This window comes from Brachyistius frenatus, unplaced genomic scaffold (assembly GCF_029030835.1).
Source record: "Brachyistius frenatus isolate BFR_SWC_R1_liver_20210118 unplaced genomic scaffold, ASM2903083v1 Contig_2, whole genome shotgun sequence".
Lineage (NCBI taxonomy): Eukaryota > Metazoa > Chordata > Actinopteri > Embiotocidae > Brachyistius > Brachyistius frenatus.
Window position 1 is genome coordinate 338,121 of NW_027210601.1, and position 23,105 is coordinate 361,225.

The window sequence follows — 23,105 nt, forward strand, 5'->3', positions numbered from 1 at the left end:
TAATTAAATCCCAGAGAGTACGATATCATGTTCCCTGTCATTGACCTCTATTTTCCACAGCGGTGAGCAGGAGGTCTGGGGACGATTAGAGGCTTCGGCTGCGGCTCCGTCCTGCCACCATCCATTAAGTCAGGATGCACACTAGGAGATGTGATGAAGGCTTTTACTTCACGTGTGTGGCATTTTAGGATTATTTACAGGACCTGCTGATGGATCGCCGCGTCTTATACTTCTTGCTGGATGATTTGTTGAAAAAAACCCCAAAAAAAACCCCACTTTTATTTCTTCTTGCAGAAGAATACGTGGGGATGAACTTGTTACCTGACATGTAAATATGACCCCATCTGGTGTTCAGATGTCGTAATTACATCGGATCAAAATGTGGGATACAAATGTGTAAATCTGGAGGTTAAAATCCCGAGAAAAAAAAAGAAGTGATGTTGGTTTTATCTTTAATTTCTTAAAAGCCTGTCACTGGAAACTCTAAAAACAACTCAATAACTCGTTGTTGTTTTTTTCTAATATTTTTTTTCTTTTTTAACTTCGTACCTCAAAATTTCACACTCCGAAAGTTATAAAACATAGTCAAATCTATTTTACATTATAGTAAAAAATAAAACTTAATTGGAAAAAGTAGCAAGGTGGATATTTATATTATGTCAAATCTCATTATTATAAAAAAAAAAAACTTAAAATTATGGGACACTAAGTCTTAATTATGAGACAATTTCTCATAATTATAATGAGAAATAAACAATAAGGTGGTGGATATTTACTGTATAACACATTTGAGATTGTTTTTTTATTATAATTTATTAACTCATAACCCCACTTCATGATTAGACTTCCATACCGTATAGTTAAATGTAAATCGGCAAAGTATAAAATATATTTTATTGAAGACTTATGTTCAATAATAAAAACAAATCACATAATGGTTTAAAAAATATGATTCGGGTCCCACTTGACGCTCGCACAGAAAAATCAGCTGCTACAAACACAATCCTCGTGCAGTAAATTTGGCCCAGATGTTCGTGAAGCTACAAAAAGTTTTTGGCAGGTTTGTTCGAGTGAAAAGCGTCATCGGTTCTTTCCAACGTGGCGTCGCGCCCTCCGTTAATCAGCCGAGGCTCTCGCGGTGTCACCGGCGTCACTGGCACAGTTCTGGTCTGAGGAGATCCGGATGATGTGGTCCACAAGACTACCTTTTATTTTTTTTGAAAAAAAAAAAAAAAAAAAAAAAGGGGGATTAAACCCACTTAAAGCACTTAATATTTCTGCTGCTGCAGGACGTTTGTGGAAAAGCAGTTTGAGTCCGGTCTCGGGGATTTCTGTGCTCAGTTTGACACCGAAGCGCTTAAACTGGACCACAAGTGGTTTTTTTTTTTTTTAAGCTGCAGGATAATAACTGGCCAAGTAGGTAAACACAGCTGACGAGAGTTTCAATAGGATACATGTGCAGGAAGAAGGAAACAATCTGCGGTACGTTCAACTTCAGTGTTTTTGGCTCTGGAGAGATTCTCAAACCAGAACCGGGGAGATCAGATTTAGACCACAGGCCGGTTTCACGTCCCTGAAAATGTTTCGGTTCAGGGGGGATTTTACCGTCGCTCTTGAGTTCAGTTCCTCAGCGGCCGCTTCGCGCGTATCGTGTGACCTTTCTGTGCTTCAGGTAAACGGTCGCATCTTCACCTGTCAGAAAGCACCTCCGTTCAGCGCGGCGTACTTCAGGCTCGTCTGGCTGCTGCTGGAGGAGCTCGCCGATTCATTCGAGCTTCCCACTTCAAACACTTCGTGGATGGCTTTTCGGAAGCAGTGAAAATTGTACTCAATCAAACCTGCGTAGAGAAGAAAACACGGTTATTTCAAACATTTCATTTTCAATTTGACAAAGTAAAATACTTTTTTTTTTTCTTTTTCTGAAAAGATCTCTTTCCACGCTGAAACTACAGAACAATAACCGGACAGTTTGACCAGAATTCAACTTAATCACTTTCTTGCCCAGAAGATCACGTATCTGAATATAATATGATGATAATGAAACTACAGCTGGTCGGACACAAACAGGACTTTCACCGCAGTTTGAGTCCAGGAGAAAGAAAAAGTCAACATAGATTTCTTTTAAGTAACCCAAGTTACGCACATAATGTGACAAATTTTTCTTACATAGCGTACGTTATGTAAGTTATTCAACATTATTCAATGTAATGTTACTGAAATAAAACAATTTATTCTGACCCAAAGAACGATCTTTTCCTTCCTAACCACCCGGTTGTTGGTGCCGACACCTTGGGTAGTTTACTTTCCTCACCTGGACGAGGTAAACGTGACACCGAGGCGGTGTCCTCTAGTGGACGGACGGGTGTGTTACACGCTTTGACGCGATATCGGGTTGAATTCTTCATGACAAAATATACATCATGTATATAAAATATCAACACCCGTGTCTTGTAACTGGCTACGCTGGTCCACCCTGAAGACTGTTGAGTTTTGAAACTTTAAAAAAAACAACAACACAGTGGTGTCAGGCCTCATTTTGAACACTCCTGTTTCGCTTGCAAATCACTGAGGACGTCACATTTAGTCAAACCACTTTCTACGAATGACAACATGACTGATCACGAAATCTACAACCACACACCTTTCCTCTCGAAGCTCTCCTCTCTGAGGATGCACACGAGCGCCAGGAACTTCGTGACCTCTTTCAAGTAAAGCACGGTGGTGTTGTTGAGCCTGATGATCGCCGAGGACTCCTTGTCGTAGGCGCAGCCGTCCTCCACCAGCCTGGCGCGGAAAGAAAAGAACCTTTTAGTCTCGGACCCGCGGTCTTTTGCCGACGCTTCAAACAAATACGATCGAGTCCTTCTCACCCGTAAATGCAGGAGACGTCGATGACGACGTCGATCATGTCGCAGCAGAGTTCGTAGGACTGCATGTCCACGGGGGAGCTGTCGGTGGCGATGTAAATCTTACTGACAACATCGAACAGGAAGGCCTTTTCGATGCCAGAGTGCTGCGACACATGAAGGACGTTAATAGAAAAAAAGAAACATACACAGACTTTAAAAAAAAAAAAAAAAAGTATTACTGTCATTATAAAAAAAAAAAAATGGAAACATACAGATATGAAAATGTTCAAAAGGTTCTCCAACGTTGGCAGCTGAGGAATGAGCTTCTGCACCACTTTACTGAAGGCCTCGAATATGGAGTGATCGTAGATGCTGGTCAGGTAGAAGCTGAGGAGGGAACGAAGGAGGCAACCACGTCACGGGGAAAAGTCTGGAGTTTCAGTTTGCATAAACCATCAAGTTTCCACGGCGATCGAGCTGAATCCGACAGCAGCGAAATACCGAAACGCCTCGGCTCGCTCTCCGTCCGCGGCGCATGAACTTCAACCTGTTTTGGACTGCAACAGTTAAGAGGGCGAACTGAATGTCCGTCTCTCCGTAACGTGGAAGCGTCTGACCCAACTCATCCGACTCTCACCTGAGGTGAAGCTTCTCCAGGCCGGCGTCGGCCAGGTCGTCGTTGGCCCTCTGGTGAACGTCTCTCTGCGTTTCTATTTTGTGGTCGTCCGACAGGCCGTCCACTTTGTGGATGAACACCTCGAAGTTGATGTCCGGATTCACTTTGTAGGCTCTGGACACGGTCAGATGCAACCGGCCGAGAGCCTCCATGTAGTCGTCCTTTAATCAGGGGAGGCCGGTGTTAATCCATCACACACACACACACACACACACACACACACAGGAGGCGTTTGTAAACCTAAAACGTGAGCACCGACGACTCAACACCGCAGTCCTCCTACCTGGGCGTCGATGACAAAGATCAGGGCGCCGGTTCCCCTGAAGATCATCTCGCTGTCGAACGTCGGGTCGAAGAAGTCCACCTGGCCGGGGAAGTCCCAGATCTGGAAGTTGACGAAGGAGCTGCTGGAGATGTCGTCCTTGTAGATTTTGTTGGTGCTCTCCAGGAATAAAGTGTCGTTGGGGGACATCTTGTGGAAAACAACCTGGACGAGGACGACGACTGCTGTTACTCTCAGTGTCTTCTCTGAGGTCTACTTTTTTGTTGTTGTTGTTGTTGTTGTTGCAGCCTGATTGCATTTGTGTTTATATACCGTGAAAACAATAACAACACATGATTAGGTGGCTTTTCTTCCACAATTTCCGGGTGGGATTGATTTCCTGCAGATTAACACGATAGGCGGTGCTGCAACGATTTGTGTTGTCCAACAGCTGAACGGTGTTGAATGCGGGTTTTTAAATGATTATAACGCCGTGTGGTAAAAAAAAAAAAAAAATCCTCTTAGCGTCTCTAAAGCAGAATATTTTATTTCTTTTAAAAGTATTCCCCCCCCTCCCCCACCTCCTCCCCTCCCCACCCCCACCCCGTGTATATTTAAAGGACACCTTCTGGATGGAGGACTTCCCGCTGCGCCTCAGTCCCATCAGCAGGATCCTGGGTTTGTCCGCGGAGGTGGACGTGTCCTCGATGTCCTCGATGTCCGTCTCCTCCACCCCGTAGCCGAAAGTTTTGGGGAACGAGCCCGCGACGCAGTAGCTCCCCGTCAAAGCGGAGTCCTCGTCCTGAATATTCATCGTGCACTTTTATTTGATTTTTTTTTTTCCTCTCTGAAATAATCCCAACGGGAACGCTGCTGTCGAAAGGTTTCCCACCGCGCGCCGAGTTTACGTCGAGCTAACTAAACCCGGAGTTTGGTTGTTTACATGTTTAAAAACACGAGGTCACGTCGCTACATATCCACGTGCCGTTTGATATGCAGCTGCTGTAATGATAAATAACTCTAATATCGGCATCGGGTTGGTTCATTCAAGCCGGTCGAAGGAGAAAGCTAAAAAAAAAATAATAATAATTAAAAAAAAGAGGCTAATTTAGTCGAAAGTAAGACATTTCCGCCTACCTTAACGCGTTAGCCCCTCCCCTCGCATCTGATTGGCCGTTGGCTCGAAATATAGTCATGTGACAAGCAGCCCAACAAACAATCAGGAAGAACTCACCAGCGGTGAGTAATGTGTTTTTCTTTTTTGTCATTTAGGACATTTTAAACATTTTTTTTTAAAGCTTATTACATTAAAATTACGTCGTTTTTTTTTAAACCGTCGGGTTGATTTAAACAGCCACCACAGCGTAAATCTGCCACTTCATATTTTAAAATCGACCTAGTCATTGATATATTTGATGCAAATCCTGTGATCATTTGCAAATTCATTAGCCTGTTTGAGCTAACGAGGTATAGATGCACCGGAAATACTTGCATCTTGTTTTAATTGAATCTAATGGCTCCTTCTTTGTTTTGTTGTTTTTGCTGAGAAATTCGTCCCTGCGCAGTTTTAATGAACTGAAAGCTTATTTTCTGTTTCAGTTTCTTGTTTGTAAAAAAAAAAAACAACCACATTTCTACTGTACCTTTTCTATTTACTTTATATTCATTTACACTATCAGGCCAAACACGGAACAATGCAAGAAACAGTCATGACCAAATATTTAAATATAAAAGTAAAAAACAACAACTCAATTGAATATTTACAAAGCCTCAGGTTGGTGAAATTGTACAAATTAAAAATATATGACGCCCCTTTTTTTATTTTTATTTATTGTATGTTTTTAGGATTTCAGGATGACAGCGACCCTCCTGTGTCTCCTCCTGGCTGCTCCGGTGCTGCTGGTGACCTCGGGACCAGTTCGTGACCCCAACAACGGGACCGTACCGCTGGTGCTGTGGCACGGGATGGGTGAGTGACCCGGGTCAGCGGCCGTCCTGAATGCGTGAAATGTGTGCGGTCGCACTCGCGCGCCAAAGTAAATCCGCTCGTGTCCCCCAGGCGACAGCTGCTGCAACCCGCTCAGCATGGGGGCCATAAAGAAGATGATCGAGGGGGAGATCTCCGGCATTTACGTGCTCTCGCTGATGATCGGGAAGAACGTTGTGCAGGTACTCTCGCACCGAAGAGATGTTTAGGGGGAAAAAAAACAACAACAACAACAACAACAACAAAAAAGGCAGCATGTTGTCAAGTCTACGAAGGAAAATAAGTTCGCCTCGATTCGAATGGAGCAGTTGAGACGACGGAGGAAACGTGACCTGCGCTCTCATTTCTCTCTATTTTTTTTTTTAAAGTTATTTTGCTGTTCTGTGCATTTTATAAGTGCAATTTCATATCAAGATTCTATCCGCGTAATGTTGTTTTCATAACGCGTCCGCAGCCGCAAGTTTATTAAACAAAACAAAAATCTTGTCATATTCCACTATTTCAGTAAAGGTTCATAATATTCATTGACTTCCCTCAGTAGGAAAAAAATCCAGGCTTCCTTTTTCTGCACAAACACTCAATACAAGTGAAAGTACGACGGCAGCTCTGATTGAACCGTCCACGCGTGTGAGGATTCTTATTCTGATATTTGCAGTGGAAGCGGTCCAAGTTACATAAAAAAACAACCTCCTTTTACAAACGTCTCTATATCATTTTTCTGTGTTAATATTCATAGCGAACCAGCACGACTCTGGTCGCTTTCCGCTTTGATCCGTGGCGAGGCGGCGACTTTTATCTCGCGCTTCTTCTCCTCCTCGTGTTCTTCTTCTTTTCAATCTGTTGCTCGCGCGTTGAACTTTTTCATGTTCCTCCTCCTGCAGGACACAGAAAATGGGTTTTTCCTGGATGTGAATGAGCAGGTGTCCATGGTGTGCAATCACCTGGCTCAGGACCCCAAACTGAAGGGAGGATACAACGCCATGGGTTTCTCCCAGGGGGCGCAGTTTCTGTACGTAACTCCTTTCTCTGGACCCCCCCCTCCCCCTCCCCCGGTGGGTCCTTTAGACAGATTTCTGTGTTTGTGACTACTCCCCCTCACAGGGAGGGAAATACTCAGGAACATAAGTATGTTAGAAAATAGTTTGATTTGAGAGCTTTACGGTGGGTCAGAGGTTTATTTTCAGGCCTCGGCTTTTTTTTTTTTTTTTCTTCCCCTTCTGTTTTAAGTATTTTGTCTCGTGACAAGAATGAGGAAGCGCTCTCTGATTCGTCGTACTTCCTCTCTTCACAGGAGAGCTGTGGCTCAGCGATGTCCCTCTCCACCAATGAAAACACTGATCTCCGTCGGCGGCCAACACCAAGGTGACGTTCGGCTCCGCGTCTCCGAGCGAAGCCGACAGTAAAACAAACCCCGTGCAAATAAGAGGTTTTCTTCGTTTTGAGTTATGTTTTGTAAAAAACTGCAGCGCCCAATTATTTTCTCGGATAAAACTATTTGTTACCCGTTTTTAAGGATTTACGTCGTTAAATGTGGACTTTGGCTTTCGCTTCCTGCTGAAGGAAAGCTCCGAGAAGTTTGTTGACTTAAATCTTAAGGCCACTAAAGGCCAGAATAAGCCAAAATCCATGTGTTTCCCGGGGGGGGGGGGATTACGTTGCCTTGGCAAACACACAACAGCAGAACAACAAAAACAGCTCCTGCTGGTTTTTATAGCTCCGGTTGAAACACCCTAAACTTTTATTTAAAAGCTCCTCCATCATGTCTGAAGCTGCAGACGACCACGTGAATGTGAATCACAAAGGCCAAACCAGCTGACGTGTTTGCTCTGTGTGTGTGTGTGTGTGTGTGTGTGTGTGTGTGTGTGTGTGTATATATATCCCCCCTCAGGTGTGTACGGGCTGCCCAGGTGTCCCGGAGAGAGCTCTCACTTCTGTGACCTGATTCGTAAAGCTCTGAACAGCGGCGCCTACACGGCCCTGGTTCAAAAACAGTACGTTTTCCTTCCGTCGCCACCGCCGCCCACACTCAAGTTGCCGTGTAAATTAAACGTGCTGCCGCTCTGTGTGTTTTGCGGTCTCCAGCCTGGTCCAGGCCCAGTACTGGCACGACCCCTTAAACGACGACCTGTACAAGAAGTACAGCCTCTTCCTGGCCGACGTCAACCAGGAGCGGGTCAGTACGTGGACACGGCCCGCATCTCGGCGTCTTCCATCGGCAGACGGAGTCTCTGACATCCGCTGATGAAGACTCTTGAGATGTGGTTGACAGCTTGAAATAAGTGGGATTTACCGAATCCAGTTGAATCGGCTCGTATTTCAATTTTTATTTTTATTTTTTTCTCCTCTGCAGGTTGTGAATGAAACCTACAAGAAGAATCTCCAGCTGCTGGAAAAGTTCGTCATGGTCAAGTTCCTGCAGGACACCGTGGTGGATCCTGTTGACACCGAGGTAAATAACCAAACGCATTTATTTATTGATTTTTTTTTTTTTTTTAAAGCGTTATCCACACGCAGCTTTCTAAATCTACCAAAGTGAGATTAAACTGCTGAATGTCATGAAGCAGCTTCACAAACCGTCTCGTCCCGACTCTTCCCTCAGTGGTTCGGCTTCCTGAAAACCGGGCAGGCCAAAGAGATGGAGACTCTTCAGGAGAGCGTCCTCTACAAAGAGGTAAAAACAGCTGACAGTGTGACGACCTGTTCCAGACCTAAAACCACTAAACCGCTATATTTAGACTACTTATAGAAATACAAAAATAAATAAAAGCTGAATTCTATAGACTTAAGTACGATTGTTTTAGATCTGGACCAGGTCCAATGTGGTCTGGAGAGGGTGGAGGGGACAGTGCAATGTCCCTTTTTATAATGTTTTTTTTTTTTTTTTATTTAATTTTAAAGCGCGTATCAGACAGAGTTAAGACTTTTATCTGAAATGTCTAACAAGCTTTTAGAGCATTAAAAGGTGAAAAGGAAAATCCACCGTTCAGCGCCGATGCTTTCACTTTCCCCTTAAGGTGCTGAATCGTAAGCTAAACTACGTTTTGTAAATGTATTTATTTCCCAACTATTCTTTAACCCGCAAAGTCTCTTCCGGCATCCCGCAGCTGTCGTTTGTAAAAAAAAAAAAATAACGTCGTTTGCAGGACCGTCTGGGCCTGGCAGCGATGGACAAAGCTGGAAAGCTGGTTTTTCTGGCCTCCGAGGGCGACCACCTGCAATTCACCCAAAAGTGGTTCAACGCCAACCTGCTGCCTTATTTACGTTAAAACACGCCGTCGGGTTCCTCCAATACGGAGCAGGTAAACTGGAGCCCGTCAACCAGAGCAGAGACGCAGATTTCACTCCTTTTGCACTGATCACTTCCGGCATGTTGAGTCAACTTTGTTCTCTGATGCCATTTTAATTTCAGCAACTAATTTCTGTTTTTACTTTCCTGCTGTACTGATTGTTTTTTTGTTTTTTTTTTAAATGTGAGCTGTTCGAACGGGGTCAAATTGTTCGCAGAAATGTTGGCAGTTTTAAAGGTTTTTCAACTAAAAAATTGTTCAAAATTTACCTGTTGAATTACACTTCTGTACACATCATGCATTTGATCCAATAAAGACGCCAAAATACTTCGATCTTATTGCAACATTTTTAATGACGTCTCCAGTACTAATGAAAAGATTTCAGATTTTTGGACCCAAAAAACAAAAATTAAAAGAGGTAAAAGAAAGAGACATTATAAAAGAAAATATGAGCGAAGAGCTGAAGATAACCGAAGAGTGCCGACGTGGAGAGATGCTGATGGTTGGGCTAATATTTCAAGACTATTCAATAATTATCGATATCTATACAGACGATTACAGCAGATATTTTCCAAATCTAAAGACCGAGGTGAAGATGTAACGATCGGCGATTTTTTTTTTTTTTTTATCCTGTAGCCTCTTTTTCTTTCTCTTCCACTTTGTGCAAACATCTCTTCGCTCTTTGTCGCAGACTATTTCCTTACACGCCTCCGTACATGGAATGTTTTTAAACACTCGGGAATGTCCTATGTGTGGGGAAGCAGGTGGGATTTTAAGTGTTCCAACATCATCTAAATGGAGCTTCACGATGTGAAGGAAAACGGTGGTTCTGCACACAACTTGTATTTATTCCTATTTATGTCCTCTCAAGAGTGCTGAATGCTATTTTTAATTTTTTTTTTTTTTTTTTTAAAACGCATCCACCGTGAATGTTAATACTGTTGCCGTTAACATCAGTGGAGGTGACGTGGATGCGGTTATCTTCTGTAAAAAGGGCTTTTTGTTTGACGAGTGCGTCACCGGTGAATTGCATATAATGGAACGGAACGCCTACCGGGCCACGACTTGCACACCGGCCCCCCCTCCCGACGAGGAAGAGGAGAGCGATGAAGGAGCATCCCGACAGAAGAGCCCGATTGGCCGCAGGAGGATCAATGACCCTGTCGGCCATTGTTCAAGCTAAATTTAGATCAGCATTATCCGGATAGATACAACAACAAAAAAATACAGAGCATCCCAGCTGTTGGCAAAACCCATGAATATTTTCGCATAAGTGCTGGCAGGGCAAACCAACTTGAATGACAAGCGGCTCCCTGCTGATTGGCTGGAGGACGTGCACCAGATAAAGCGAGCAGTCCTCTCATTGGCTTATGGAAGGAACAGCTTAAGCTGTGATTGGCTGATAAAAAGAGGAAACGGGCCGGAGATGCAACTCGCGAGGTCTGAATCTCGGTCTACAGTGTGTGAGTTAGCTGGTGGGGCGGTCAATCAGTCAGGTAGGCGTTTGCGAAAAAAAAAAGAAAAAAGATGGGGGTGGGGTGGGGTGGGGGGATGGTGTCGAGGAGGGGCGGCCGTTTTAAATGTGCTGCACCCTCACAGTCTACCCGGCGAGCTCTGTTGCTGAGGTGATGAACCTCAAGCCGTTCCAGACGGTCTTGAACTGCTCGGGAACAGGAAGCTCCGTCTAAGAGAGGGACACGAAGAGAGGCGGAGGCCACGTCAGGTTTTATTTGTCTGGTTAAAAACTGATTTCGGACATTAAAAACCGTTTGGGACTAAAAAAAGAATTCCTTGGCACGTCAAAGACGCTTATTCACTTCCTCGGTTGAACATGAAGTTGGAGCTAGCAGCTGGTTAGCTTAGCATAAAGACAGGAAACGGGTGGAACGGCTGGCGGGGCTCCGTTCAACGGCCAGCTCCGACTTAACAACTCCAAATCGGTTTATTTGATAATTGCTTATTTAATCATTTGAAAAAAGGTGGAACAAGATGCATTTCTCTCCTGCAGCCTTGACGCTAATCTGAGAATCTTGTCAATTCAGAAACAGCATTCGGGGATCAACCGGTAATTGTGACGCACCAACAGGTGGCATGAAGCCGGCTCACCAAAGCATCCGCTCATCTTTACACAACAACACCGCCAGATACTCACAAACTCTCCGTCTTTGTTGGGTACCAGGATGTTCATCTCCGAGCTCTTGGCGCTGATGATCTCGCACCACAGAGAGTCTTTGCTCAGGTAGACGTGGCAACCGTCCGTCTTGTTGATGGAGATAGTCGGGACCTTGCCGATCACCTGCAAACACGCGTTTACGTCGGTTGAGAAAGGCGTTCACCTCCCGATATTGCTGCCATTTAACACGTTCCTGTCGTATCCGATGGGATGGATTATTGTCCACCATTATTTAATATTCCCCAGGGCAGCTCGTTCCAGCTCCTTTAAAAGGACGACGTTTCGCTTCGTGTGCTCACCTGGACCTTGACGTCCCTGCAGTTGATGATCTCCACGATGCCGACGACGTTTTCAAACACCAGACCCAGTTTCTTACAGTTGTCTGGCGGAGAGACATTTTGAGTACATTTAGAGGACGAACAAGCCAATTGTCCAAGTTGACGTGGACGACAACACTCGCACAGGAACCGGAGTCTTCGGACGGTCAAACATTACAATAACTTGCTTTTTAAGAAATACAATCAAATTTAGTTTTAGCAGAATCATTCAAATATAGATGGGAAAAAAAAAAAAAGAGTTTAGTGACCGGTTCAAGTCGACCAGCTGGACTTGTTCTTACCTAAAGTGATGGAGTTGATCTTGCCCTTGACCTGCAGGGTGCTGTGGTTGCACTTGTAAACATAGACCACTTGCTTCAGCTCGGTGTTGTTGATCGCCAGGTCCTGAACTCCCTCCTGGTTCTCCTACAGACGGCAAAATGAAAAACAACAAAAGAGTGAACAACACGAGTTTGAATCGGGATGAAACACTGGAGTTGATGCTATAAAAAAAAAAAAAAAAAGAAAAGGGAAATTTATAAAAAAGCAACAGTTTTATCAAAAGTGACTCATTCTGGTGTTTCTCAGCCTCCTGCTGAAGAACGTCACTGCAGCCGAAAGCAACAAGATTCCTTATAAAGGGTTTTATTGAAATTTTGTCAAAAGTCTGAAGAGATAATAAACCACCAACGTACCACTTTCCACTTCTTTCCCTCCAGCTCGAGCACAGGGGGCTGCGTGCGGGTCGGGGTGGCGGTCGCAGCGGGCCGGGGGGAGAAGGGTTTGGGTCCGGTGCGGACCCCGGCGGTCTGACCCCTCAGGCCGGGGTTCTTGTGGGTCTTCTGGTTGTCGCCCACGTGCTTCAGCGCTGGAGAGCAAAAAAGTAAGAAGGAAACAGTCCGTTGGTCCAACAGGAAACGTGCTGCGGGCTCTGAAACTGAATCTGTGCAGGGAATTCAGGAGGACTCGGACTGATGACGGCATTATATTATATTGTATAACGGCAAGAAGGAAGGTAGTTTTGTGTCTTTTTATACAAACGTAAAATACAGATTTGAGAGCAAAATTCTCGCACTGAAATCAAAAATCCTCAAGTCTGTATTTTGTTTGGATATCGTTAGAAAAATCCCCATTAAGCAATGATGATAAGAATATTACGAACAATGAGGACAACATTTTTAATTTTTTTTTACGATTAAAAAAAAAATATATATATATATATATATATATATATTTCTAAATCTCACCTTTTTAAATGATTTGAATAGAAATGTTCTGTAACTGCCGCTGCCACGTTTTAAGAGGCAACGGATCCGACAGAAGGCGTAAAAAAAGTGCCGAGCAGCTCGCCTCGTGACCGCCGAGCGTCTGCGGTTCCGTCAGCGACCTACCCTTGGTGATGTCGGCCCCCTGGTTGATGGCGGCGAACAGGGCGTTCCGATTGCCGTCGCCGGAGGGTCCGCTCAGGTCCATGGGGGGAGGCGGGGGTCCGGGGGGAGGCGGGGGGGGGCACCCACCGGCGGGAGCGCTGGGTGGAGCCGCGGAGGCTGAAGCTACGGGACCCTGGAGGTGAGCAGACAACGGCTGATGTCACAAACGATTCAACATTATAAATGCAGTTTAATTTACACGAAAACCGGTCTGCCGAAAGAGAAAATGCGACTTTTCACAAAGTAAAAATGATCTACGCCCAACTGCAAATTCAGAAGACTTCTTTTTTTTTTTCGTCTCCGATCATCTGTTGTTGTTGGTTGTTTTTTTTAAAACTCAGAACAGGTCATGTGATCACTTGAGAGCTCTTTAAGTTAAATAAATGTGGGGTTGTTTTTTTTTTTCTTTCTGCTCCTTGGATGAACACTCACACTCTTGCTCCAGGTCAGTCCAGTGGTGTGGTGCTGTTTGATGTAGTTTTGCAGCTCAGTCCAGATGGAGATGTAGGTTTTCACCCAGTCCACATGCGCCTTGTTCCTGTGAAGACGACACGGGAGTTTATTTCCCCCCCCCTTCGAGCAATTTATTCTCCCTTTACTCGAATGTGTACGTCCGACAGGAAACTAGACAATGCTTTAACTCTCTGACCAGAACCAGAGATTTACCGATTAAGAAAAAAAAAAAAAAAAAAAAAAAGAAAATGAAATCAAGATACAGTATAAACTGCCTCGTGCAGGATCACTGAAGAGCTGTGGCTTTTATTCTGAATACAGGAAGTCTACCACCAGCATATGGCGGTGTGTTATATAGCAGCGCTGACTCAGTAAAACCGTGGGGCACTTTAACTTTAAAAAAAAATAAAATAAATAAATAAATAAAAAGCCCAGAGGAGGTGAAAGGCTGGAAGACAGATGGGTCGAGCAAACTGCTCGGCAGCATTTAAAAAGTTCTTGTTTTATTTATCAGACGCTCCGGCGTTTCAAAAACACGTGACGCAGTTTAGCAAAGTAAGAACAAACTGCTGTTGGACCGCATCTAAAATTAGAGCGTGGAGACAAAGCAGGAAACAGGATGTAATGAAACTTTACTGACTTGTCCTTGTACTCCTTGAGCACACGGTTGGTGTAGAACATGGCGGCGTCCTGCATCTCCTTAACGTAGGGGCCCGGCTTTGGAGCCTGGACAAGAAAATTAAAAAAAAAAAAAAAGGTTCATGCATCCATGTGTGGCGTGAAGTTTAAGGGCGCAGTTTGGAAACTTCTGAGCAAAACCGAGTTAGCGGTTCACAGTAAATATGCTAAGTTAACGTCCGATGGCTCCAACACCGATTTTCTCATCCAACGCGTATGTATAGACGTATTTTGACCTTCGGACAGAACCAGGCTAACCGTTTCCATCCGTTTCCAGTCATTATGCTAAGCTAAGCTGGCGGCCTGTCGCTTCGTATTCCCCCAAATGTCGGACTACTCTTTTAATGTGTGTCCGACGGTAGCAAATGTTTGGCCGGCTTTATGATGAGACGTTTGCGATACGGGAGTGGGCGTACGAGGAATGGAAGCATTTATTATGTGCATCTGAAAAGCCAACGGATTATTCCCAAGAATCCAAAACGACCACGAACAATGAACTCATCGTCGACTGTAACAGTGAGGCTCTGTTTCTGGGCGGTCCGGTGTCGGCCAAGAAACTGCCGCTCACCAAACAGCGTTGACAGAATCAAAGAGCGGCTTGTTTCCGGCCATTATACACTCGTATATCACACACACACACACACAACACTAACACACACACACACACACACAAACAACAGTGGCAAAAAAAAAAAATTCTCTCTCTCTCCCTCCCTCTCTCTCGGCCTCACCATGGCGACCCATCCGAGGGCCTGCACGCTCTCGCTGACGGCGGAGAGGTGGTTGAAGAGCGGGGAGGTGCGGTTCTGCTCGCGGAACGCCTGCACCTGCTGGATCGCTTTGGACATGGGCTGCAGGAGGGTCGTCAGGACTGCCTGGAGGAGGAGGAGGAGGAGGAGGAGGAGGAGGAGGAGGAAGAGGAGGAGACGACAAAGTTTTACGGATATGGTCGATTTTATTTTAGATTCACAGACACGTGTAGCGCCAGTTATATGGTTATTATTTATTGCAACGGGATTTAAGAATTGCAAACAGTAATCGTATAGAATAGACGAATAGAAGATGAATGAATACCCGTCCTTTAAGTATGGAAACCACCAATACTAAAGACTTGTTTAGATTAAAGACACCAAACAGGCAAATGTTTTGTTTTTTTTGTGCAGTGATCGCCTCAACGGTCCAGAGAATTTACAAAATAAACACATTATTTACCATGAAAAGTGTGTTTAACGTGCGATTAAGTGAAGAAGAGTAAAAAAAAATAAACGCTTTTAATCTAAATCCCTTCATTTCTGAAGCCAAGTAACGACACCGATGGTCTTCTACTCCTGCTAATCCCTCTGGTTCAAGTCTAAACTCGGCATGAATATTTGACGTAAACAGCAAGCGAGCAGGTTTTTAAACGCGAGTCTAATGGAGCAGAAACGACCACGACAACAGAGAACCCGGACACGAGAGTGAAGAGGCTTCAAGGCGTTCAGACGGAAGACAAACGCGATGAATTATGCAGATCGTCGAGAGTGATTAGTCGACGCGCTCTTTCGTTAACTGAGCGATGATGAAGTGTGCTTGACTCACATCAGAGGGCTTCTGGGAGGAGGAGGCTGTGGTGAGGAGCTCACGCTGACTGGAGAACACCTGCTTCATCATTTCTGCCTGGAAGGGGACAAAAATGGGAAATTAAATTCAAAATATTCCAACAGAAATGTGGAGAAAAAAACAAACAAACAAAAAAAAAACACCAGTCGTTCTGCTGTTTTTGTATCGTATTGCTCTTTTAAACATGCGAGAAACGGGAATGAGAAACCTGCACACAACATTGTGTTGCTTTGGATTTCTGAACAGATTTTTTTTTTTTTCTGCCTTTAAAAGATCACTGAGAGAAAGCTTCAAGCCTTGTGATGTTTTTAACTTTCATCATTAAAAAGAAAACAAACACTGGGATGATACTTCTTGTGGATCAAGTGTGGGACACTACGACGCACCAAAGTGTAAATGAAAGTAGCAGAACCATTAAAAAAAAAAAAAAAAAAAAAAAAAGATTCCCGGTGGAGTTTCTGACGCTCATAAAGGCGTACGAGGCCGCCGCAACCCTGCAACTGGTTTCACTTCATCCCTCTGATCTACAGGTGGCGCTAACACGTCAAGATACTGCTGCAGTGGACCAACAAAAGCGGGCAAGAAGACGGCAGCTGTTGGCTCGTAAAAAAAATAAAAAAAAATAAAAGCAACAACCTCCGAGGCAGAAGCTTTGCAAATGCTTTGACTGGAAGAAAATAAAGTCAACGCATCTGACGGAGCTAAAAGGAAGAACACGGGAGTGTTTTTGGTGGGAAACACGAGACGTAAACGTGACCTACGTGTTTCAGGACGTCGCCGCCGATCTGCTGGCTGAGGGAGAAGTACTGAGCCAGAGGACCGCTGATGATCGCGTCGTAGGCCCCGACGAACGCAGATACAGCTGTGAAGGGAAGAAGCAAGGCAAACAAATGTATTTAAACATTTAAAAAAAAAAAAGAAAAAGAAGAATTTTTTTTTTCAATACTCGGATTCAAATTCGGTAAAAGTTGAGGAGGATTGAGGAAAACAAATGGTTGTGTGAAGCAGCTTAATGAATGCATTCACACCTGATGGGCGTGGGCCTTTTATTTTCAGTATATCCATCACCAAGTAACTGCAGGTGGATGACTAATCGCTGGTAACAAAGACACTCCAATACATATTAAATCAATGACAAAAAAAGGCTTGTTGCACTTATTGGCAGATACGAGATCAGGAGACAACCGTTTCGGAGTATTTGTCATCTTTGACTGAAGTTGATGCGAGATTCAAGCGAACATATTGATCTTTACAAACAATTTAAAACCTCCCTCCCTCTACTGCACATGTAAATAATGATTTATTCAACTATGCGCCGATTGAAGCCACTCCGGGACGTCCAGACGTCAAATCCGTGATGAGTGCGTGTGTATTCTGCAGTACTGATGTTACCTTCCCCAGCAGAACCGCCAGCGCCTCCGGAGGCCGACACGGCCTCCAGACGGGTCACCGCCACCTCCAGCCGCTGCACCAGATCTGCCAACTCTGCCATACCTGGACACAAACAGAAGAGGTGGAGGGAGGCGTTAGCGGATATTTACAGAGTCCTCGTCAACCCTCGCCGGATTCGGACCGTTTGGGATCTGAAATCATGTCTGAAAAGATGCTCGCCGAGTCAGATCAGGTGATTACAGAGTCATAAATTCAGAATACACGTTGGCCACCGACCAGTCACAGCTTGCCGCCTTTGACCACCAGTGTGATGTCGTCTATAATGTATTATAAACTTTAAACTTCCATTTACATACGTATGTACTGGGTCGACACAGGGCCGCGTCCTCATGGCTTTTATACTTCAGCAGGTTTTTAATGGCGATGTTTAGCCAGGCAGCTTGAGCGACTCATCAAACAGGTTGTTAATGAGCTGCGGCTCGTTAAAAGGTTCAGTTTCTCTTCTGGCAAAAACAACAGCGGAGCAACCGCAAAATGATGTGATCACGTCCACAGCTTATTTTTGTGTTTTGCGTGTTTGTGGATTTGTTTGTGAGATCAGCTGATCTTAGTCTCGGAGGCCCGGCGGTACTTTTTGATCTCGCCTTCTAATTGGGCATCGATTACGCCTGGGACACGCAGGGAAGGCAATTACTGCAATTAGAAATGCTCTTCGGTGGATAACAACAGCAGATCTCTGGACCCTCGACAGGTTTCCCTCAGGATCGTTTAGTAGCAGAAAGCTCGGCTGATCAGTGATGTGGAACCGACGGCAATCGCGTGTCTCTTCAGGCAATAGGTGCCATATTTTTAGTTTGTTCACAGTAGAGCTGCAACAATTAGTCGATGAGCCGTTTAATTGGCAGAAAATGAATCTGACAGTCCATCAACTGTTTAGTCTTTTTTTTTTTTTTTTAAACAAAAAATTCTTTGATTTCCTGCTTCATAAGTGTAAATATTTTCGGTTTCTTTTATCCTCCATGATAATAAACAATTTGTTGGACTGTTGTAGCCGGGGAAAAAAACAAACATATTCTGCTGCACCTGCAGCTTTGGGAAAAAAAATTTAAAGTCTAAACAGCTAATTAAGAAAATTATCGACAGATCAATCGATAATAAAACAATTATTGTTAGTTGCAACCCCAGTTCAGACAATACTCTTGCTTCTGAAGGAGGACACTGCAGGTTTGGGCGGCGTCAGAGCCATCGATCAGTCGATCATGAGAGAAACATGGTGAATTGGACTTAATGCACTTATTGTAAGTCGCTCTGGATAAAAGCGTCAGCTAAATGTAACGTAACGTAACGAATTGGTCACAACACGAGTTACGTCGTCAACATCCGCTGCTTAATCTATCGTCCCTCAAACGCACATTAATTCATCCGTTTGACCTGTATTCGCAACTAATTCTTTACAAAAACATAAATATTAAAAAAGGAAATATATGCAGGGACAAAGTATTTTGTGCGACAGAAACAGGTCTCTCCTCTTTTCCAAGCTGTTTATTTTGGATTTACTGACATACATTTCTTTAGATCCATCTTCTACTTTAGTGGCATGCATAAACTTTGTAAAAATCACATATAGAGCCTTAAGACTTGACACGCACTGAAATTTGCTTGAGACACCAGTTCATAATGAAAGCTACAGTCCTGGGTTGCACACACACTGATCTAATCCACGGGAATTTAAATAAAACGGGACAAAAGATTAACATGCAAATTTGCACGCTGTAAAAAGGGAAGCCTTTGAATCCTCGTTGGAAAAAGTCACAAAATTCCACTTTAACAGCAGCTGAGTAACAGAAAGAAGAAGAACGGGGCTGAGCAGGTCCAAACCTGCTGAGTCAAAGTATGTAGATCATCAGCAGTGACTGCAGCCTCTCTGCGGCGCACAGACCCTTTAAACAAGCCGGTGTGTTACGCAAGAAAACAAGCAGCAACGCACTTACTGCTCCTGCAGACTTGTCCTTTCAAAGACATGATTAACTAACTTTAATCCAGGTCCGGCATAATCTTACACTACGTGGACACACACCTGATTAGGAAGGCTAACATTATATAAAACGGCGGTAACCTGACTGCCTTCGTCCGCGAGGCTGAAAGTGCCTCCAGTCTCAGGTACTTAAACCTGGCCGACGGTGAAAGCGGCCAAGCGGTCACTCTCACTGATGAGTCCACGCGAGGTAAACCTGCCGCCGCCGTCTCACTTTCACTACGGACACGACGAAATCTTTAGATATCTAATGACCGAGACGCCACCTCGCATGTCTGGCTGTGACAGGACAACAACAAAAAAAAGAAGCTAAAGGCGGGTTTGTTTTGCACCTTCCTGGTTTTAAACACAGCGTGGAGAGCAGTTTGAGGCGGATAAATGGACCGCAAACTAATTTAAATACCAATATGTTGTATCAGCCACAAAGATTTGTTGATCAACGGTAAATTAATCCGCAGCTATTTTGACGACTGATTCATAATTTGTCACTTTTCCAAGTAAAAAAAAAAATGTTTTGTGTCTTAAAAGGGCGTCAAGCAGACTGTGATGGACACTCAAACGTTTTGAAGTGATTAACTCATTATTTATATATTTTTTTTTTAAAGTATCAACGGCTCAGTTATAATCTTGTTTATTCACTCTTTGATCTGATGCTTCCTCAATTAAATAGTATGCTGCAGTTTTATTTAAACAGTTATTGTACATCTTCGCTTTGTTCTGTTGTTGTTTTTGTAATAAAACATGTTTATCTTTCCTAAAAAAGAGGATTGGTCCTGAAACTTTTGCCATCATCTGCATATTGTTTCAGATTTTTAAAGCTGCTGAGAAATTATCATATTTTTTTTTTTGTGCCTGTTAAATTAAGGGAATATAATGTTGCCTCCACATTTTTAATTATGGTGAGCTGGAGAAATTGCTGAACACAACCAGAGCTGAAATAATTAGTTTAGTGGCAAATGAACCTGCAGCGTTTTTGATTATCAATTTTTTTTTTTATATATATATATATATTGTCAAGAACTGTCTGGTTTCAGCTTCTTCAATGTGAGGATTTACTGTTTTATTCACTTCATTTCACAACTTTGGGTTTAAACTGTTTCTTTGACAAAATAAGCAACTTAAAAGACAATGTTGATTTTACAGAATTTTCTGATCAACCTATTTCTCAATTAACAGAGAAAATAATTGGCAGATTAATCAATAATAGACATATTTTCCCTGTTGTCAAAAAAAAAAAAGAAAAAAAGATGGTTCAACGTAAGGGTGGGCATTATGACCCTCCTCAAACCAACTCCACTGTGGAGACGCTTATAGCCACAATTGTTGTTGCTGTGTTTAATCATGCACTTGTTATTATGTCAATGAGTGGGAACATTGCGATTATCGTTTTTATCACATTGAAACTTGTATCAACACGGTCATGTAACGATACGGCGCACCCGCATTATTGGTGTTGGCAGAACATGTCTTCAGTCAATACTTTTCTCCAGACATGTATTTATGTTAGACACGTACCCAAGAGGCCATGAAGAGATCATGACTCAAACTTTCTTCTGAAGTTGTTCAAAACAGTAAACTGTTCCTTAAGACAGGAGGGGCAGGTTTATGCCCGTCAGCCCCGATGCTGTGAAGTGAAGTCGTATCAACGGGGAGTTATCAGCAGCACCATATTTATAAAATCTAAAATAAAAAGGTGATTTGAGTTGCAAACTATTCTCAAAGCAAATTCACAAAAAAAATAAATAAACAAAACAAAAAACTTCTGCTTCCCTTTTTCCTGCTTCGCTCACTCAGAGAGTTAATAATTTCTCCACAACACACAGAGATGAACTAGATCAGAGCAGGACACACACCTTCACCCACGTTACGTCAGGACCACGGCAGCACTTCAACCTGCAGACACCCGAGTCTTAACTATTACACTTCCTCGTCTCAGCTGAGAGATGATTCACATACAGGAAGGGAGTGGCCCCCCCCCTGAAGGTAGTAACCGACACCGAAAACAAGCCTCTGGGGGAAAAAAAAAAAAAAAGGTCCTATAGGTGGCCAACAGCGCCGGTCCAGAGCCTCGTTACTTCAGGTTGAAGAGTTTCCTCCCTCGTGTGCACTAAAGTGAAGCGACCACATAAAGCTCGTTCTGGCAAAGTGCTGACAGTGAAGGAAACGCAGAGACACGAGGGCGGCCGGGAGCTCAAAGCCTTCAGTAACATTTTCCTTAGATTAAAGCACCGTGAACGAGTGAAGGAGCTAAAAGTTGGAGCTTAGCTGCCACTTCAGGAGGCCGAGGAACCAAAGACTGCATTTCTTCCTATTGTCGACAAATTCGACAAAAAGACCAACTAAGAATTGACTCCGCTAACAGAATCACTAATGAGCCTGACATGCACCTTTCAATTAACATGAACACCGTAGATGACTTTGACTCAAACCTTTTAAAGACTAAAATGTTGAACCACATCTGCAGATAGAAATAGTTCCCAATAAATTAAGAATTTACATCTGTTCGTTAAAATTAGGTTTATAACAGCATATACGAGTAGTGGGGTGATGCAGTATAGGATCCTCATATTTTCAGTAGCAATAGTGTGTCGATACACCGAGTAGTATTCAAATTTGCTCATTTAAATAAAGACATTTTGCAGGTGCCTGCAACATTTATGATCAGTTTTACGACACTGGTCGTCTGCTTGATAATCCCATTTCACTGAAACGAAGACAGAAAACATTTGGACCCTCGTTTGAGATTTGAGATAAATAAAGTCTGTGCAAAGATCCTTTATTTCAACAATATTTAAAAACAAAAACAAACAAAAAACACCTGCAAGCTGATCTCAGACCTACTTTTGTGGACATATGGCAGAAATGCTGCACAGAGCATCAGCGTGAGGAGGCAGTGAAGTAGGTTAGGGCCCTGTGTGAGGGCTTGTGCCTCAGCCTGGGGGGGGGCAAGAGGCTCAGACATGCATTTTCAGCCCTTTTTGTTGTTGTTGTTGTTGTTGTTGTTTTTTAAATGGAATAGACAAAGCTTAACATTTGACCTTTTCTCCCAGTCCTGAAGAAGGCTGCGACAAATCCTCCTCCTCCCTCCACCTCCATTCACATGCGAGGATTCAAAGGGGGACATTGTGACATCTCGAGAGTTTCTCAAGAGTCAAAACAAGCTTCCCCCCCCCTTAAAAAAAAAGACATGCACTTGTGCCGGACAGCAAGTTGGGACACATTTTGAGGACACATCTCTCAACACCGTCGGGTCCTTAATGTAAATCACTGTTAAACCGGATGGTCGTTACAACAGAAACGGGTTGACAGGAGTTAAATGTCCACATTTAGCCCTCCCTCCCTCCCTCCCCCCCGGGGCTGGATGTCTGTTATCTGTTTCGGTATTTCCTGGATATATTATTTATTTCTCCTCTTAACACACCCCTCCCTGTGTTAGCTCGTCTGCAGAGGAGAGAGGAAGGAGAAAAAAAAAAAAAAAAAAGAAGTTTCTCATCGAGGCTGCGTCTTCGCTCATAGAAAGAAGAAGTCAGGCCCGACGGAAAGATTAAAACCCTTTAAAAAATTAAAAAATTAAATATAAAAAAAAAAGGTCTGTCGGTCAACGGTCGAGCGGGTTTAGCGGCTAACGGCTAGCCGGGTGCGTTAGCATCACACCGATTTCATTAAATAATTTGCGAACGACTCGGTGACGCCTCTTTCTCTTCGGGTATTTTTTTGGGGGGTTTTGTTTTGCGTGTTAATTGAGCGACTTTGCACGCTGCTTACCTGCTAAACTGGTCAAGGAGTGATTCGGTCCTTTAATATCGCCGTCAAATAAAAAATCCGCCGTGGGAGTATGCAGCAAGCTCGCAGCGCAGACTGGGCTTTTTCTCTCTCTCTCTCTCCGTCTCCCTTCCTGGATCGTCGGTTGAATTTACCCAGCTGTCACCGCGCCGCGTCGGTTTCCGCCCTTGTTCGCGCAACTAAT

The 23,105-nt window shown here is 43.8% G+C and overlaps 3 protein-coding genes across 4 annotated transcripts; 1 reads left to right on the forward strand and 2 right to left on the reverse strand.

Moving 5' to 3' along the window:
- Positions 1-877: 877 nt before the first annotated feature.
- rragcb (Ras-related GTP binding Cb) lies at positions 878-4,623 on the reverse strand. The gene is made up of 7 exons (XM_069691871.1): positions 4,413-4,623; positions 3,809-4,012; positions 3,487-3,686; positions 3,122-3,236; positions 2,871-3,013; positions 2,642-2,784; positions 878-1,838 (listed from the first exon to the last, which is right to left on the reverse strand). Exons 1-7 carry the CDS (start codon positions 4,599-4,601, stop codon positions 1,696-1,698), a joined length of 1,137 nt encoding a protein of 378 aa, XP_069547972.1. The 5' UTR covers positions 4,602-4,623; the 3' UTR covers positions 878-1,695.
- A 358-nt stretch (positions 4,624-4,981) lies between these two features.
- ppt1 (palmitoyl-protein thioesterase 1 (ceroid-lipofuscinosis, neuronal 1, infantile)) lies at positions 4,982-9,394 on the forward strand. 2 transcript variants are annotated; one of them, XM_069691894.1, is made up of 10 exons: positions 4,982-5,026; positions 5,633-5,756; positions 5,847-5,956; positions 6,656-6,783; positions 7,066-7,136; positions 7,663-7,765; positions 7,857-7,947; positions 8,125-8,223; positions 8,374-8,445; positions 8,918-9,394. In XM_069691894.1, the coding sequence occupies exons 2-10, from the start codon at positions 5,642-5,644 to the stop codon at positions 9,038-9,040; spliced, it is 912 nt and encodes a 303-aa protein (XP_069547995.1). In that variant the 5' UTR covers positions 4,982-5,026; positions 5,633-5,641; the 3' UTR covers positions 9,041-9,394. The 2 variants fall into 2 exon arrangements, with proteins under 2 accessions (XP_069547995.1, XP_069547986.1); XM_069691885.1 differs by lacking the exon at positions 4,982-5,026 and adding an exon at positions 5,464-5,520.
- Positions 9,395-22,997, reverse strand: cap1 (CAP, adenylate cyclase-associated protein 1 (yeast)). Its single transcript, XM_069691856.1, has 13 exons — positions 22,904-22,997; positions 17,104-17,205; positions 16,473-16,573; positions 15,691-15,768; positions 14,844-14,987; positions 14,075-14,160; positions 13,414-13,519; positions 12,943-13,114; positions 12,247-12,419; positions 11,854-11,977; positions 11,534-11,616; positions 11,214-11,357; positions 9,395-10,745 (listed from the first exon to the last, which is right to left on the reverse strand). Exons 2-13 carry the CDS (start codon positions 17,201-17,203, stop codon positions 10,662-10,664), a joined length of 1,395 nt encoding a protein of 464 aa, XP_069547957.1. The 5' UTR covers positions 17,204-17,205; positions 22,904-22,997; the 3' UTR covers positions 9,395-10,661.
- Positions 22,998-23,105: the final 108 nt, after the last annotated feature.